At 31.5% G+C, this 18,374-nt stretch overlaps 1 protein-coding gene and 1 long non-coding RNA gene across 2 annotated transcripts; one reads left to right on the plus strand and one right to left on the minus strand.

Moving 5' to 3' along the window:
• Nucleotides 1-7,938: 7,938 nt before the first annotated feature.
• On the plus strand, nucleotides 7,939-14,800 carry LOC134248572 (annexin A4-like). Its single transcript, XM_062730991.1, has 13 exons — nucleotides 7,939-8,093; nucleotides 8,473-8,832; nucleotides 9,586-9,756; nucleotides 9,904-9,985; nucleotides 10,093-10,187; nucleotides 10,356-10,469; nucleotides 11,203-11,293; nucleotides 11,463-11,542; nucleotides 12,389-12,445; nucleotides 12,907-13,096; nucleotides 13,390-13,448; nucleotides 13,609-13,731; nucleotides 14,419-14,800. Exons 1-13 carry the CDS (start codon nucleotides 7,998-8,000, stop codon nucleotides 14,479-14,481), a joined length of 1,581 nt encoding a protein of 526 aa, XP_062586975.1. The 5' UTR covers nucleotides 7,939-7,997; the 3' UTR covers nucleotides 14,482-14,800.
• Nucleotides 14,801-15,686: 886 nt separating this feature from the next.
• On the minus strand, nucleotides 15,687-17,511 carry LOC134248575 (uncharacterized). The gene is made up of 2 exons (XR_009988071.1): nucleotides 17,270-17,511; nucleotides 15,687-15,784 (listed from the first exon to the last, which is right to left on the minus strand). It is a non-coding gene; the product is annotated as an uncharacterized LOC134248575 (long non-coding RNA).
• Nucleotides 17,512-18,374: the final 863 nt, after the last annotated feature.

The following is an 18,374-nucleotide window of genomic DNA, read 5'->3' on the forward strand; positions in this document are numbered from 1 at the left end:
TTTCCAGACCAATACAAAGCTGAAAAAGATACAGTTGTGTGCCAAAAGTGAAGATAATTTTATTTTTTCTTTATATATTTCATTGAAAACAATATTTTGTAAAATCGCTGGTGTGACAACATGATCAGATTGTATTTATAAAAAATTTCTTGATAATCCAAGAAATTGTTGTAGTTAAAAAAAACAATAGTTTTTATCTGATAAGCATTGATAATTTAAAAATATTGTAGTTTACTTTAAACATATTTTTTATTGAGTATAATTCAATCAGGATTGGGCAACAGGCAATGCCTATGTAAACCCTCTCCTTTTATAATTGGTCAAGATACAAATAAGTAGTAAATAATACATGAACATGATAATCAATAAAATTATAATGAAAAATAATTTAATTCTGGTTGTAACGTATATATAAAATTGGATAAAAAATTTACAACAATCGTATAAAATGGGTTGCCTACGTCACAATGACGCGTCAAAAACGTATCAATCCGCCTGGCGTTACATTCAAATTTTGTACAAATTGAAGTCATTTTGTTAGAACAATCGTCTTTTTTCTTACATCAAATGAATGAAAATTAAATTATAAGCAATGAATTTAATAGCTACCCATTTTATACGGTATAAACTTGTTTGGGTCATTTTACGCTTTAATAAACCGCTTCGCGGTTTATAAAGCGTAAACTGCCCCAACCCAGTTTATACCGTATAAAATGGGTAGCTATTAAATTCATTCCTTAAATAAAGATTCACAATCAGGTATTATTTATCAATATTATATCTAAAAAGAAATGACAACCCCCTAACTGTATGCATATTACACATGTATTTACATACTGTTCCAGCTTAAAAATAATACCAATATTTGAAAAAAAATTATGCATTTAATAGAATATTTGATATAACAGTGCCCCTAATTTAGTCTTTTAGAAGATTTAATAAATTCTTGTACATATGAAAATATTTTACAATTTGTTTGATAAGAGTTTGAGATTTTCCTCTTAGTAGAGCGCCGAGTTCAAAAACAACATCAATATCATTTAATTTTTTTACCAATATGTTTCTTTCAACATTATACGATGGGCAGTTGATAAAATAATGTTCAGTATCTTCAGAAAAAAAATGAAATCCACACTTTTGACATGATTGAATATCTGATATAAAATGATTTTTTAAATGTGCATTAAGATTACTAGCATTGTTTCGCAACTGACAATGCAAGATATTTTCTTTTCTATTACCAAAGTTAAAGTACCTACAAGGTTTATTAGTTGCTCCCCAGTTCTTAAGTTTTGCTTTAAAGATAGCTAATGAAGGAGAGTTTTTTACATCTTCACTAAGACTGTTCCAAAGTTTTACGGTTGATGGAATAAAACTATTATAGTATGACATTGTTTTACAAACTGGTATACATAAGTTATTACATCCAGACCTTAAGTTGTAAGCATGTTGAACAGGAAAACAAGGTTGAATCAAATCATACAAATAATCTGTGTGCAGAACCATTAATCATTTTATACATCAATTGAAGTTTGTGTTTTTCTCTTTAAGATATAATGGTTCCCATTTTAGTTCACCATACAAACAAGTTCTAGATGAATTAATTATACGCCCAGTAATAATTCTGGCAGCTTCTATCTGAACTTTTTCAAGCAATTCTGAACTACTTTGGGTACAATTATCCCATAAAACATCAGCATATTCTAAAATTGGTCTTATAAAGGCAAAATAAATTTTTATTAGTGAATTTCTATCAATGCTATGTTTCAGTAACCTAATTATATTTAATCTTTTACATGCCTATTTCATATATATTCAATATGTGATTGTTCCAAGAACCATCTGCTTGAAATTGTAATCCTAGAGACTTATGAACATAGTATTTGATTGTTTTATATAATCACCTCCATATCCAAACTGAATATTAGGATAACTTATGTGTTTTCAGTAAAATCAACATTAACAGTTTTTTCACTATTAAAATCTACAGCCCAAGCTATGCAATTTTAATGAAAGACATAATAAAATATTTTTTCTGTTTTGTTAAGCTTTTTTACTGAAAGCCTTTTATATATTATTATTCAAACGTCGAATATTCAAGATATATCTTTAGCTATATCATTTATATATAACAAAAACAAGAAGGTCATCAGCTGGGGTTCGGCATTATTGTTTTACATGATGATGAAAAGCCTTCTAAATTCAGTCTTTGTGTGTCTTTCAGACACATCAAATTGTAAGATATTGTAGTAAAAATGAATTTTTAAGTTATATGTACAAATTATATAGTCAACATTATCTTGAATTTTAGAACAGAAATGATTTAGTGTCAAATAATTTACTACAGATTAAAATGATAATAATCTTTTAAAAGAAAAAACTACACATTTTCTGGTTTTTACTGAAATAATAATTAGTTTGGACAAAAATTGACCATTAACCTATTTTTAAAAAATGTTGTTTTCAATGAAATATATCTATAGAGAAAAAATAAAATTATCTTCACTTTTGGCATGCCACTGTACCACTGCAAAATTTTAAATGCTACAAAAAATATAAGCTATATTTGTGATCCATTGTTTTAGACAACTTTCGTTAAATTAATAAAAGTAAAACCCTTTTAAGTATTTGGCTTTGATAAAAAAAGTTTGTTATTAATGTTTAGAAATATATTTTTGAGATGCAATTTTAAATAATATATAAGGAGGATAGTCCCCAGTATTCCCAGGTACTAATAAATTTGATTTGAATTGTAAAAAAATTTTTTTACAAAATATTTCAATGTGAACATGAAATTTTTTTAAAAAACATTTTCTCTTTTTATTATAACATTTTAAAAACATTTTACAAATTTTTTCAAGAAGCTTATGGTAAAATCTTTAAGGAACATTTTTTGAAATGTTTTAATATTTTTAGGTCACCTGAGTAAACTCAGGTGACCTATTACACCAAAACCCCTTTTTTCGTAATCGTCGTGGTATCACGATTTTAATTTTGGAAAATTTTCATTTTCTCTGCAACAGAACCATTTCAACCAAATTTGGCACAAAGCATCTATTGAAGGGGAACAAAAATATATGAATTTCTGATTCAATTTATATATTTTGGGGCCAAAAGAAACTAAAATTAATGCAATCTTTAAAAATCAGGACTTCTAATAAGCCAAACATCAAGAAAAATTAAATGTTTAATTGATTGTAATAAATGAATCTACCAAAATTTTTGTGTAATTAAAAAGTTAATGAGTATGGATATAAGTATATATAAAATTTGATATTGACAACAATTTCTTTGAAAATCTAGGCTTCTCTGCTCCCAATGTTAAATAATAAAAAGTACATAGTTATGATGAGCAAGAGTGCCTCTACCAAAATTGTGAATTTTATGGCCCCAGGGTCAGACTATGGTGTTAGGGCGGGGCTCTATTGATTATGTAGTGAAAATACATGAATTCCTGATAGTGTGTTCTCTGATTTTGGGTATTAAGATAAACTTTCTAAGTACATAGGTTTGTGATACAAGGTGCCTCTACCAAAATTGTGAATTTTATGGCCCCTGTGGGCAGGGCTTTTGTTTTAGGACAAACTCTCATGATTATATTGCATGAATTCTTTAACATCATATCCTTTGCTCCTGGTTAATATACCTAGTCGAATCTAATTAAATTAAAGGTAGGATTCATTTTATTTTCAGTGTTTACAAACCCTCAATTCAAGGTTTTCAAATTTTAAAAAAAATAAAACAATTTTTTTCTTTCCATGTCAATTTTTCGGGTCAGATTTCAAATTTTTAACTCGCACTTCCGGTTTTAAGATGAAACGGCGGGTAAATAAAGCTAGATCTGAGAAGATAGCTTGGTTTAGTGTAAAATTCATTAAGGAGTGCCATTCAATATAACGTTTCACCAGTTACACTAAAAGGACATAATTCTATTTATCGGTTTTTGCACAATGACATGTTGGTGGATAATTAAATAGAAATTTCTGTGAAATTGTTTCAAAATTATTTTCCTCCCAAGTTTTAAACTGCCCGTGGTAGCAATATAACTTGGCACACATTGTAGGTCTTGAGATATATAATTCTGTGCATCATGATTTCCATGGTAATGGGGCCTGGGTTACTGAATAGCATAAAAAAGAATTACAAATGTTGATAATAATTTATCCAAAATTTTATTTCCCTCCTTAGTTTTTTATTTCATGTTCATAACTTGGCACACAACCTAGAACATAAAAAAATGCTGGCGGTTTTATGATTTCGATGAACGGTGTTGCTGTGGTTACTAAAATTAGATATTTCTGTGAACTTTTTTCAAAATGCTACTCCTCCTACAGCTTTGTTCTGATTTCAATATAATTTTGCTTTGAAATCTACCTTTGATAAGCAATGGTCTATTCAAATCATTTGTGAATTTCGATGAACATTTTGCCTTGGTTACTAAACCAATATACATTTCGCTAAAAACTGTTACAAACTCAGGTGACCTAAAGGCCAGTTTGGGCCTGATTATAAATAATGATGGCATGAAAGGTAGTACTTTTCAAAAATTCAGTATTTTCATACCTTGTTTTGAAAACTTTTTAAAGGGAGACTGGTTTTAGGTTCAAATGTTTTTTGACAGAATTGGGTTTTTAATAGAAAAACTTTTCATAATTTGAATAATATTAAACAAAAATTTTTAAAAAAATTTTCCACGAAAATTTGTACAAGCAGAAACTTAAACTGTAAAAAGGCATATAGTGATACTAGAAACATGATTCAATTTGAACCAAAAGATTCAAATCACATTATAACCATTTTTAATGGTAATATACATAAAGTCATGTACTTTATGTTTCAAAATCATTTTAAAACTTGTAAAACCTTAAACATTTAATGTAAAATAATTAGAGTTTTATAGGATCATGTAAATAATTAAGAACTGTAAAACTGTAGATCATGTACATTAGCAAAACATCCATTCATCTAGCTGTACACCATTACAGCCATAAACAACACATTAAGTTTGTGTACAAATTTTATGGCAGTGATTTAATTGTTTTTACCGTCATTGAATTGTCAAATATATGCACAAGATATAAAATGAAAATAATCACTAAAAATGCAAAAAACTAGAGTCAGTATTTTTTATTCTTTTTTGAGTTTTGAAAACACCCTGCAGTGTGATCTATTTTTAAAGGAATGACAATGTTAAAGCTTTGTGATTCGTAAACATTGATGCATCTTTGCATACTTCATAAAAGTGTAAAATAAATCTGCAATCCATTGTTTTAAACAAATTTCATTAAATTCATAAAAGTAAAACCCTTTTAATAACCATACTTTATAAGTTCTCTCATCTTCAATGTAGATCATGAGCTATCCGTACGGAGGAGGTGGATATGGATATTGTTGAACAGCCAGGGCCAAGGTTCCCCAACAGTCACAGGTACCACAAAATACATTTATAAAACATTTTACTGCAGTTGTAATTAAACAAGTTTTTACAAAACATTTTAATGGGTACACAGATCTTGCGATTATATGAAAGCATCCTGGGTATTGCCATTCTGAATTGTTCAAATCATTTGATAAATTATAAAACTATTTTAAAAAATTAGTATTTTATTTCATTTCTTGTCTTGTCATTAAATCAACATGATAAATTATAAAACTATTCAAAAGAATTAGTACTTTATTTCATTTTTTGCCAATCAAACATCAAATCAACCAATTATTCTATATCAAATCATGTGTGCTTTGAAATTAATACTTGAAAATTAATTCACTAAATGTTTATATAAAAAAAAAAAAAAAAATCATGTACATATTATTATTACCAAATACTTTTAAGAAGTTGTTTACAAATAGTTGTGTATTCACAGAGTCCTAAAATTCGGGCAAAAAACATCACATTTACATTTTTATTAATTGCTGAAAGTCTGTAGCAAAGCTGAGATTACAAAAAAAAATATGAGATGGACTAACAATTAACAACATCAAACGCTCTGGAAATTTGTTTTGTGTAAAGCACGCACTAATTAATTTTTATTTTGAAGTTAACTGTTAAAAGTGAAAACATTTTACCCCTAAACAACGACTTATTAGTTCTAAAGTGTGTTTTAAATAATCAACTGTCATCTCTTACTCTCGTACAAGACACACAATTTTCCACGGACATGTATTTTCATTTTCAATTTTTTAGGTCGTTCGAAATTTAAATTTTTTTGCCTAAAAAATTGAGGTCATGTTAAAAGAAAAACAGTTGCCATGTTTTGAATCAAGATACATCATGCACCAAGAATAACTGGTACTCTATATATTCTGTAATTAAATATTTCAGTGTAAACATTTTAAAAATATTTTTAAAAAACATTTAATCTTTTCATAATAACATTTTAAAAGCATATTTAAAGTTTTCAAGAAGCTAATGGCAAAAACAATGTCTCGTTTTGGGCAATAAGCAAGTGTTCAATTTTTTGTGTTGTTTATAAGATTAACAAAAGTGTTTCTATCAGAAATATCCACTTGTGTGTCTGTCATCTGTCAAGTATCCATTGTAGTTTCACTTGCACGTAACAGAATTTACTTGTCCCGGGCATTCGGACAACTGTTAGTGTTGATCCCTGTAATTTGGCCAGAAAAACTTATTTAGAAGCATCCTGGAGCTGATTCTACATTGATCAAATCATAAGCCTGGGGATATTGGGGCCACCTGTTTGTCTGTGCATCTGTCCGTTTCATACAAACACAGCGCAGCCAAAGTTATTCAGGTAGAGCTTGAAATTTTAACACAATCTTCTGCTGAGGCATGCCCTTTCAGTGTAAAGTGAATGATAGGTTAAAGAAAAGAAAATTTTCATTAAAACTGTAGTGATAAACACTTGGAACAGTTTTTAGTGATATAGCTTAGCTTTAGCTTTGTCTGCAGCGACCAGGATATGACAGATAAGGATCGGTAATCTCTAGACAAGGTTTAACAAGTATAAACAAAATGTACACAAAAAGTAGGCAAGGACGTCCTGAACAGACAGGAAAAGATCCGAGAGATTAGGATTGTCTTATTGTGTAGCTACTCAGTCGTATGATGATATTAACTTCCTGTCTTGTCAACTCCTTGTCTTTATTCATCTTGACAGTAGAAAGAGAAACAGTAGCAGCTATTTACAAACATTCCCAAAATCATAAATATGAATTTATGCTTTTTTAAAATATTATCATCTGAATGCAAAAGTATCTTAAGATTACATAGAAACATATACCTGAACTTCTTTCATTTTGATATGCTGAAATATTCATATTGACATCCATGATTTTAGATAAGATATTGACTTTGTATTCAGAGGTATGGTTTTATAGTATACCTTTAAGCTATTGTATGAGCAACATAAATCAGGCATGTATGTATATCAGTCTTGCAATATACACATACATGTAACCAGTATAAAATATGTATTTCATGTATTAGCTATTTTCATTATACCATTGTATTTGTCCCAATGCACTTTTCCTCTCTTCAATAGCAAAGGCGAATCCACAGACGAAGTTATGGGCATGCCCTCCCCTCTAATTTTTTTTATCTGATATTTTCTGGATTCTCTCAAAAAAAAAAAAAAGAACCGGTACATAGTAAGGGAGAGGGCTCCATTTTTGCAGCTAACCCTTCCCATAGTCCTTCATGAATTTTTAAAAAAAAATTGTTATTCTATCCCAAAATCAAGGGAAAAAAAAACACTTATTTGTTAGAATTTCCTTAGTTTTCAACAATGACATGCATATATATATTTATAACTTATATAATAACAGCATAAATGCATCATATGTAATAGCTATTCTACTCTGCCCCCATTTTGAAATTTATGGATCCACTACTGAATAAGAACTGCCCCTCCCATGGTTTGAGAGAGAAATCAAAAATGTAAGAAAGGCCCCCTTCTACCCACCCAGTTTAATACTATGCACTTAGGGTGCTAATTTGGACAAATACAGTGTGCTTGTGTACTGTGTAACAGGTGACCATGCCCACACCAGAGTCGGCTAATGCTGCAGCTTACGGCTCGTCTCCCGGGGGATATCCCACAAATCCCAGTGGTCCTGGACAAATAGGATTCGGGGTAAATTTCCTATTTCATATTCTTTGCTGTTCATCCATATTCAAGTATTCAGAAATATCTTGTTTGCAATAATTATCAATATTCTTTGAATATCAGCATTAAATAGTATGTAAGTATGCATGTGTTTCATTCTTGATATTTGTAATTTTCTTATTATTTCATTAGAAAATCAGTTTGTAGGTTGCTTACATGTTTTCAAGGGTGCATGGCACGTGCAATTCTTATCCAAGGTCATTAAAAAAATAGGTCAAGGCCACAAAAACCCCATGACTTTGAAAGGCTGGGATGGAAGTTCATTAGAATTTATTTAAGGGCTTTCAGCAAGGATCAGGGTATAAGAAAATGGATATTAAAAAAGAATACTTTTATATTATCATAGGATATGCCATCAGCAGGATTTGGTGGTGGCCCTGGATATGGCGCACCCCAGCCAGGATTTGGTGGTGCCCCACAGCCAGGAGGATACCCACAGCAACCTGGGGGTTACCCACAACAGCCAGGATTTGGTGGGGCCCCACCCCAGCAGTCATTTGGGGGTCCACCTCCTCCCTCCCAGCAGAATATGTACGGTGGTCCAGGATTTGGTGGCCCCCAGCAGCCACCTGTTAGTGGTGCACCAGGATACCCTCAGCAGCCACCTGTGAGTGGTGCACCAGGATACCCTCAGCAGGGAGGATATGGAGCACCTGCCCCACAGCAGCCAGGGTATGGGCCACCACAAAGTCAACCACAGAGTTTTGTAAGCAGCTCACATTTTATACGTAATATCACTTTTTTTCAGTTATATTTACAAAATGAATGATGTTATTGAATTGTGGTACTTGTATGTCTAAAGAACTATATGCGGTATATTGCATATATTTGCCCCCACAAAAGTCAAATTTTGAAAACTTCCTGAAATGTGCTGAATTCAATAAATTGTATGTGAAATATAAATTAACAGAAAATATTATAGTGTCAAAGCAGTGTATTCACAAGTTTTGTTTTTATGACGTCACAAGCTAGTCCGATTTTATATCCTTTTTCAGAAAGAGGACAAAATGGACAAAATTTCAACAATTTTAGCTTTAAAATTTATAGAGCGCAAGTTTGTTCTGAAAAGATGAACAATATTGACATATTTCATTGATATTATCATTCTTCATATTATATCAAAATATTGATCCTGAACACACATGTGCTCGGTGACTTTTACTCAAAATATCGACGAAATATGTACATTTTTCTGTAAAATTCATAAAAAATTGAAATTTACGTCATGTTTGTGACGTCATTACATACATATGGCGTCATTACTTATGAAAATATTCAGTGCTTTGAAGTCAGCATATACTCCCCTGTTTAAGAACTTAATTAAATATATCTCCATCAAAGTTTGATTTGGGGGGCAGATATTGGTTATTATCGAATAAAGTTCTTTGAGCTAAATTTACGTTGAAATTTAAAATACATGTATATACACTGTAACAATAATTGTACTATCTTAAAACAGTCAAATACACCCTCCTATGGGGGAACTTCAGGAATGGGTCAGCCCCAGGGTCAGAATTATGGAGCCCCAACCCAGCCATCAGGACAGAGCTACTCTAATCCTGCTGCTCCAGCTTACGGCCAAGGTCAACCCTCAGAGGCTCCCAGTGCTGCCAATGCCTACAAGGCTAAAGTAAGTGTCAGGTGTAAAGATTAACTAGAATGAGCCTCCCATTATGAAACATAAAATAAAAAGCGCTAAGCTATCTGACTTTATAAGACATAAGAAGCAGTGTCTCATGAGTTGCTTTGTTGTACATCTATTTATTTTACTGTTCAGGAGGAGCCCACCCTCAGACCAGCTAGGAACTTTAATGCTGAAAATGATGCTAACATTCTGAGGAAAGCAATGAAGGGCTTTGGTGAGAGTTTTATTGTCAGGTTTTAAAACTCTTGCTGTAAACATTATGAAAGAATGTTTGTTTACAAATTGTGTCTTGAAACAATGTTTTAATATTTTATTTTGCAGGAACTGATGAAAAAGCTATTATAGATGTTCTGGCTTACCGTTCATGTGAGCAAAGACAACAAATCAAAATCATGTTTAAAACCATGTTTGGAAAGGTACTCACAATTTACTTCTAGGTAGACAAATGAGAAAAAAGCAAAAAAAAAAAAAGAGTTTTTCTATTTGCTGAACCAAATAGGTTATTTTGATTGGTTGACAAGATCTAAATAAGTAATTTTGATTGGGTAACTGGATCCTATGTACTTATTTTGATTGGTTGACAGGATCTAGTGAAGGACTTGAAGAGTGAGTTAGGAGGGAGATTTGAAGATGTTATCATTGGTCTGATGATGTCGGCATCAGAGTATGATGCTTATGAACTCAAGAGAGCAATGAAGGTACAGTAAAACTTCTCTTAACCCGCTGAAGTGGCCAGAATAGAGGGGTGGTTGGTTTACTGAGAATTTATCATGCTAGTGTTGGTTAATCATGATAGATGTTTGTTGATGAATTTTGCATAAGTATTTATGTAGAATTTTAGCTTATATTTTAATAGACAATACACAAAAACATATACATGTGGAAAACAATTTTCAAACAAAAATGTTTGTTGATTAGATTAATTTTGAAAAGAATAAAAGATCTATCATTGATTCTATAAGTATTTTGCATAGAGTAGAATAGATGGACAAGGTAAACACTGTTCATTCTGATCCTGGTGTTCAATAATTGATGTCTTGTATAGGGCAGTTAAAATGAGGCCATTATATGGGGTCACAATTTTTCATGGGAATATAGAAATGTTTTTAAAACTTTCATAAAAACAACAGGACTCAGGTAAGCATTGTGGCCCAGGGGTATCTTGTTTTTGATATGCAATGTACATATATGAAGTATATACAGTGTATGCTGACCAATTGCTGGCCAAGCCATAATACTTAGCAATCATCTTAAGAGATGCAAGACATGAATTCATGCGAATAACGTATGAACCCTTTTATTATTTTGTCATATTTGAAAATTTATTCTGTGTCAGAATGTAAAAATTTCATAGTAGTAAAATAATTTATGGCCCGTGGGCTTCTTATATTACTGAGAAGAGAATTCATGTTTGAAATGTTTTTATTACAGGGTCTTGGCACAGATGAGGATGCAATGATAGAAATACTGTGTAGCCGTTCTAACAAACAGATAAAGGAAATCAATGAAATCTACAAAAAAAGTAATTACACTCGGGTTTCTATAATAAAACAAAATGGAGAAATTACATGTAATGAAGTTTGATCACTAAATTCTAATGCATTATAAATAAAAGTACATGCATGTTCAAATAGTTTTAAAAATGTTTTTTTGCAGTTAAGTAATTTTTGATGGGTTCTTTTTAATTTCAGTGTATGGTAGAACTTTGGAACAGGATATCATTAGTGATACATCGGGACATTTCAAACGACTTATGGTGTCATTAGCTAATGTGAGTAAACAAAGTGATCATTAATGCATTGTGGCTACCCATGTTACTAATTTTCATAATCTGCATCAAAAATTCTTGATAATTTTAAATCTAGTCACATTAAAAAAAGCATCAATATATGGATGTGTAGGGATGTATATAAAAAAGTACATGTATAGATATAGCAATGTTTACAAATACATGTACCTTGTAATGCATTTAAGGGAGCTGAGACTGAGAGTTTATATGCTTGTCATTTTGTGATAAATGAACATTGTAACATATATTTGTGGAAGCTGGGAATATATGTTTGTCATCAGTGCTGAGTTATTGATTGTGATTCACCACAGCTGTTGTGTATAATTTGACTGTCAGTTAACAGATAGATTTATACATTATCAATAATTCATCTCAATTCACTCAATGTTATGCTGATCAATTATATTAAAAAACCTAGAATGGTGATTCTGTATCAGATGAATTGAAATGCCAGGAATTTTTTCCAGTTTACAAGATAATTGTTATTTTGAGATAAATCATTTGGGAAATCAATGAAATGTACAAATGATGCATCCAACTCAAACATTAGACAAACTTTTTATGTAATGCATATTAGGTAAATGACAGGTAATTTACACTCCATTACTTAATTCCTTAATCTAGTAAACTGAGACTGCGCAAAGCAACTTCTTTTAAATATCTCGTAAGGGGATTGTTTGAAGAAGTTAATTTTAATAATGCAAAATGTGAATATATAATGCAGGCTGAAATTTGGCATAAACCTTGCATATGTGATTGATTGGTGCCACATTTTTATAGTCGTTAAATAGCAGCAAAAAAAGCTGATGATCTGGTTTTGTGTTGTAGGGAGGCCGCATGGAGAATCAGACTGTGGACATGAGAAAGGCACAAGAGGACGCCCAGGTCAGTCACAGGTTCAAAACCAGTCCTATCATTATAGTTTAACCCCCCACCCCCATTTTCACCTTCCTGAAAAATAATGATGAAGTCTATATAAAATACAAATTACCAAAAAGCTGTGGTATAATTGAAGAACACAAAATGAAAGTATCCTCATCCTATTAGGCCTATTAAAAATAGGAATGTATTATATTTGTTATAAATACTGTAAACCAACTATTATTGGTAATGTCTTTATTTGTGATTCGTCAGTTTGCAAATCAATCAGCGTGGTTAAATTTTCCAGACTGAGGAGCCATTTTTTACCAATACAAAGCGAAATAAATTGTTTGCAGCAATTACATGTAATATTTGCAAGTAAAAGTAGATGGCAAAACTGGCAGAGTTGTCTTGCATGCAAATAATGGTGTACAGTATAAATCTAAAAGAAAGCATCTCTTCTGAATCTAATTATGACATTTCAGAGACTATACTCTGCTGGAGAGAAGAGACTGGGAACAGATGAGTCCACATTTAATTCACTGTTAGCATCCCAGGGGTATGAACAATTAAGAGCCGTGTTTGATGCCTATCACAAGATTTCTGGGAAGGATATAGAACAGGCCATCAAGAGTGAAATGTCAGGAAACCTGGAGATAGGCATGGTAGCTATTGGTAAGTACTCATGTTCTAAGACAATCAGGTTACTTGGGTATAGAGTAGAAGCTGTTGGTAGGTAGCCACTTCTTTAAAAGGCAGTTGATAGGTATAGAAGTGTCTAAAACTTTGACATTATTAAGTGACTACCATTCATATTAGGTACATTTATCACATACAGTGTGTCACATAGAGCAAGGCCACACTATTTAAATGATATTAAGCTACAGTATGTACTAATACATGTAGTGGATTTAAGTTTTAGTTGAGTTCCAGACACCACAGTTAAAGTTGACTTATTTTTTTTCCAGTAAGAATTGTACAGAACAGACCAGGATATTTTGCCAGGAAACTTTATCATTCTATGAAGGTAAACCTTTAGTTTTTTTCTGTTTTTCTTGTTGTTTAAACTAAGAAATGTTCCCTCTTCTATCTTTGATTTTTATCAAATCTATGATGCATTCCAACTGTGTTTTATTCACCATTGTCAATATTTTAATGAGGTATGGGAAATCTGGTTTATCTTGTAGGGAATGGGAACAGATGACAAAACTCTCATTAGAATTATCATAACAAGGGCCGAGGTGGACATGGTTCAAATTAAACAGGAGTTCCAAAAACAGTTCGGTAAAACACTAGATGGCTTCATAAGGGTAAGTTTACAATCATGCATTTTGTTTAAATGTTACAATTACTCTGCCTGTCTGTTGGTAATATGAGAAAGACAGTAACAGAAGAGTGATTTTATTTTTACACCTGGCATTTTGTCATTTGCTAGGTTTAATTTTTCAATAAGGCAGTTTGAAATTAATTTTGCATTTATTTTCATACAAAAATTCAAAAACCTAAGAGGTGGTGCAGAGAAAATTTAAACAAACTTAAGTAAAACAGAGAATTAAAGACTTATTGCAAGTTTTTTTTTAATTTATTATTTTTTAAATGGAATTTTCTGCTAATTAAATGAGCAGATCAATTACCATTGCAAAATTTATTTTTATTTGATGCTCTATTCCACCAATAAAACTCTCCTAGTCAAATTATCTTACTACATTACTGTCTGCTTTCTGTATTGGAGCAGGAAGCTGAAATGTTAAGCAGAACCTTTTAATATCTTTCAATTTTATAAACAATGCTCATATATACAATATATACAACATTGAATTTAAAATTCAGTGGCATATAGGGCTACATGGCTATATGACTGTGGCTTACATTATATGAAACATTGCCCTTTGTTGATGCATAATGTTATGTTAAACAAGAGTCCTAAGGACTGCATAGCTCACCTGAGTCACCTTTGTTGTTGTGAGTCATTTCAGGCCTTTGATTTTCTATTTCAGGATGACACATCAGGTGACTACAGGAAGGTATTGCTGGCATTAGTCTCCCAAGGAGGCTACTAAGGTGGTCAGACTAATTACCAGAATTAGCAATAACCTAAATACATTATATTTACCCTGTAATGCTAAGGACTTAGTTATAAGTGTTTGTGTGTCTTTGTTATCTGTAAATGTTTTCTGCTTTGATTAAATTAATCATTGTATAGCTATTATTTCATATACAATCTGTTAGATCCACTTGCATACTTACTACACTATTGACTAATGTGTGAAGCGAGTATGTGAGCCGATCTAACATTTAATTTTAATCAGATTGCTTCTGACATGTACCGGTAATATTTATTGGATATAAACATGAAATTGTTTTGTTTAAATCCATTTTTTTAAAATTAATTCTTTAAGATCTCTCTGTAACCACATAATAACATAACAGGCATCCAGCATGTGTATTTGTCAGGCTTATGAATATAATTACATTTTAAAACTTTAATCAACACAATAACCTCTTTTAACTCGTGTATGCGAGAGTAATGCAAAAAATAAAAATGCCTTCAAAATTGTCCGTAAAGAAGCATGTCATGGCTTCTGATTATCAGGGCATGTCAGAATTACTAGTGTGAAAGCTAAAAAAAATTTTTTCAGTCAGTCTCATTTTAGACTTATTTGATAAACTACATATCATGATAATCCCCATTTTAGTTTAAGAAATATAGGACTGCATGTAGAAGAAATAATTTTGTAGACAGTGGTTGAATGATTTTCAGTTAAGTTTCTAATATGTATTTAAGTCATCTAATATATAAGTCAATTTTTTAAGTTTGTGAGTGGGTACTTTCATATATCATTTATTATTAGCTTTACTGTTGACTGTAGTCAAAGGAAGGTTATTAAATATTTTTTCAGGTTATAATTACAAATTATATATTATAATAATAAATAATATTTTTTCCTGTATATAATTATATTTAAGCTTTGATTCCTGTAGTCATTGTAACCTCTGGTTGTTACTTCTTATTTGTATCTCCAGTTGTCCATTAATAAAAACAGGACTTCCTGACAGTCCTTGGTTGAGGAAGCTGAATGCATAATAATTTGGTTCATGTCAAAGCTTGCTGAGAATGCAAAATGTCACGAAACACAGAGCTATCGATCAGTAAGGGAGTATTTTACATTAAAGTTTATTGTTAGCAAGTAAGGATTGTCTATACAGATAGGATGTTTTCATGTCTTTATATAAAACAAAGTACTTCAAAAGTGTTATTCACAAATATATTAAATAATCCATTGTTATTTGTTAATAAAGTCAACAACTGTTAATTCTATTGTATTATATTCTTGATATATTTACAAACTTGCCTTTACAATTCTTTTTATACGCCCGTCTTAAGACGGGACGTATTATGTTATAGGCTTCGTGTCCGTCTGTCTGTCCGTCTGTCCGTCCGTCCGTCTGTTAGCTTTTCTCGTGTCCGGCTCATAACTTTAATACTATATTACTTCCTAGTCAAATTATCTTATGTGTTCGGAGGCCTAGAGTTATCAAACTTTGTCAGCTGAGACATCTTGGGTAGAAGGTGTGTCGCGCACAAAAAGTAGGTCGCTCTGACCTGTAATTAAAAAGTTATAGCCAAATATGGAAAAATCCTGTCCGGTCCATAACTAGAAAACTATTAGACTTAGAATCATTAAACTTGGCCAGTTTATGCATCTTAGATAGAAGGTGTGTCGCGACCTATTTCAAGGTCACTGTGACCTTTAATTTAAGTGAAATTTAAAAAAAAAAATTTTTTTTTTTCTATTCATTTACACATTCAAAAAAATGTAAAAGTATTGCACTATCCTTATTAGAAAAATGTTAAATCAAGAAAATACTTATTTTTTTTAGCATATACTTGACAGCAATCTATAACAAATATAATATGTGTTAGAGAAATTCCACCACTCCCATGAGTCTAATTATCATGCACTGGTCAAGAAGAATTTTGATAACAGAAAATTGCACCTCAAATTAGAGAGGGAAATTAATGAGTTTAGTGTGAGGAGTAGCTGTAAGAGCATCGGTGCTATCTATATCCCTTGAGTATTGGGCCAAATGGGTAAGCCTGTTGGATTGAAAATAGCTCTTGTTGGCTAGCCTAAGTTTTAAAATGAATTCTATGAGAAGTAATTAAAACTAATTTGATATTGCATATTAAACTATTTTGATATTACATAATATTAATTTATTATGAACTTAAAAACTAAATTTATGGGGGTGGGGTGGAATCAGCATGTCCATATGAATTGCATATCAAAAACTGTCTGACATTAAATTAAAAAAAAAATCATTGATGTTTTATATGTTTTAAAATGTTTAATGGTAGATAGTGCAGATCCAATAATCTTTTGGGAGTAATGAGTAGACAAGCATCCAGTTAAAGATTAATTAATGTGTTCAATGTATGAAGGCAGTAGCTGCATGTCTCTTTCATTTCTTCAGAGCATGGTCTTTATCTGTCTCCTTCGGGAATTATACAGAAGAACTGTTGGTCAGTTTATATTTGATGGCCAGCCTTTTATTTTCAAAATTAATTAGGTATAGGTATTGTGAAGACTAATTTGATATTGTTTAATTAATATGATAGGCATTTGGCAAGGTCTAACACAACCAGTATAGAAATCTATGAATGATGCAATATTTGTTATGATTAATGCCTACAACACAGGAGATGGATAAACAAATTTTTTAAGGTGTGTAAAAATCATTGAAATCTTAAAATCAAGGTTGACATGATTTTCCTGCACTTTTAACTGTTTAAGATACATTGTAATTGTAATTTTTTGACGGGCGTATCATGCTGTGGCGTGGCACTTTATTACATGTGTTCTATTAAAATAGTCATCATGACTGGACTTTGTTTTCTATATGGTATTTAATTTTGGTCAGTCCTACCCAGCAAATAGGGAGGCACAAGGAAGCTAATGTTCTCATTCTGTCAAACAACACAGAGAACAAATTTGTACCAGTAAATGACAAAAAGAAGGAAAAGAAACATGACAAGATCAGAAAATAATAGGCCTGTAGGCTACAATGCTCATCTGAGACATGTGCATCTTGTTTTTAGCTCTACTGGTCAGCTTATGTGATATGAAGGTGTCTGTTTCCATCCATCTAGATGTCCATCTGTCTGTCTGTAAACAATTTTTCAAAATGTTAGTCCTCCTACAGTTTTAGTCTGATTTCAATATAACTTGGCACAAAAGTAGACTACACTAGGATACATAATTTAGTGCATCAGTTTTTGAATTCGATGAATGGTGTTGCCATGGTTACTAAAAAAAAAAATTTCTGTGAAATTCCTTTAAATGTTACTCCTCCTACAGTTTTGGTCTGACTTAAATATAACTTGGCACACAAGTGGACCACACTAAGATACATAATGTAGTGCAACGGTTCTCGTCAGAGACGCCTGGAGTTCTGCATCACCGGAACAATTTATTAATAAGTTATTTCGAAATTGATAAATGTAGAAATGGTAAATATAATTTGTATACATGGACATACTAGTACTTGTATGTTTTGTAAAAATGAAAATGTGATAGTACAATTCATTCTAATTAACACAAGTCAAGACATGATAAGCCCTTTTGGAAGCAATTTCAGTTGAGGAAGGGGATACAGCCATACATATCAATAGAGGGCTCTAATTCCTCGACAAGCAAAAAATATATTTTAAAAAAAGCCTGGCATTATATAGGCTTTTCACTGGGCACAAGTATTTAGTATAGCTATGTTTTCTTTTGGTAATCTACATATCGGCAAAATAATGGGGGCGGGACTCCGATTTCTACGGCCATGCAAGGTCTTCTAGAACATTTGATTTTTTTTGCCAATAACAGTAATTGAAAACGAAATTTAAAAGCGTTACGTCTGAAATACATAAGTATGAATTTGTCCTTATTTTCGCTATCTAGTT

The sequence above is a fragment of the Saccostrea cucullata genome, unplaced genomic scaffold, assembly GCF_032062105.1.
Source record: "Saccostrea cucullata isolate Sc308-1 unplaced genomic scaffold, CSIRO_AGI_Scuc_v1 ctg55, whole genome shotgun sequence".
Classification (NCBI taxonomy): Eukaryota; Metazoa; Mollusca; class Bivalvia; order Ostreida; family Ostreidae; genus Saccostrea; species Saccostrea cuccullata.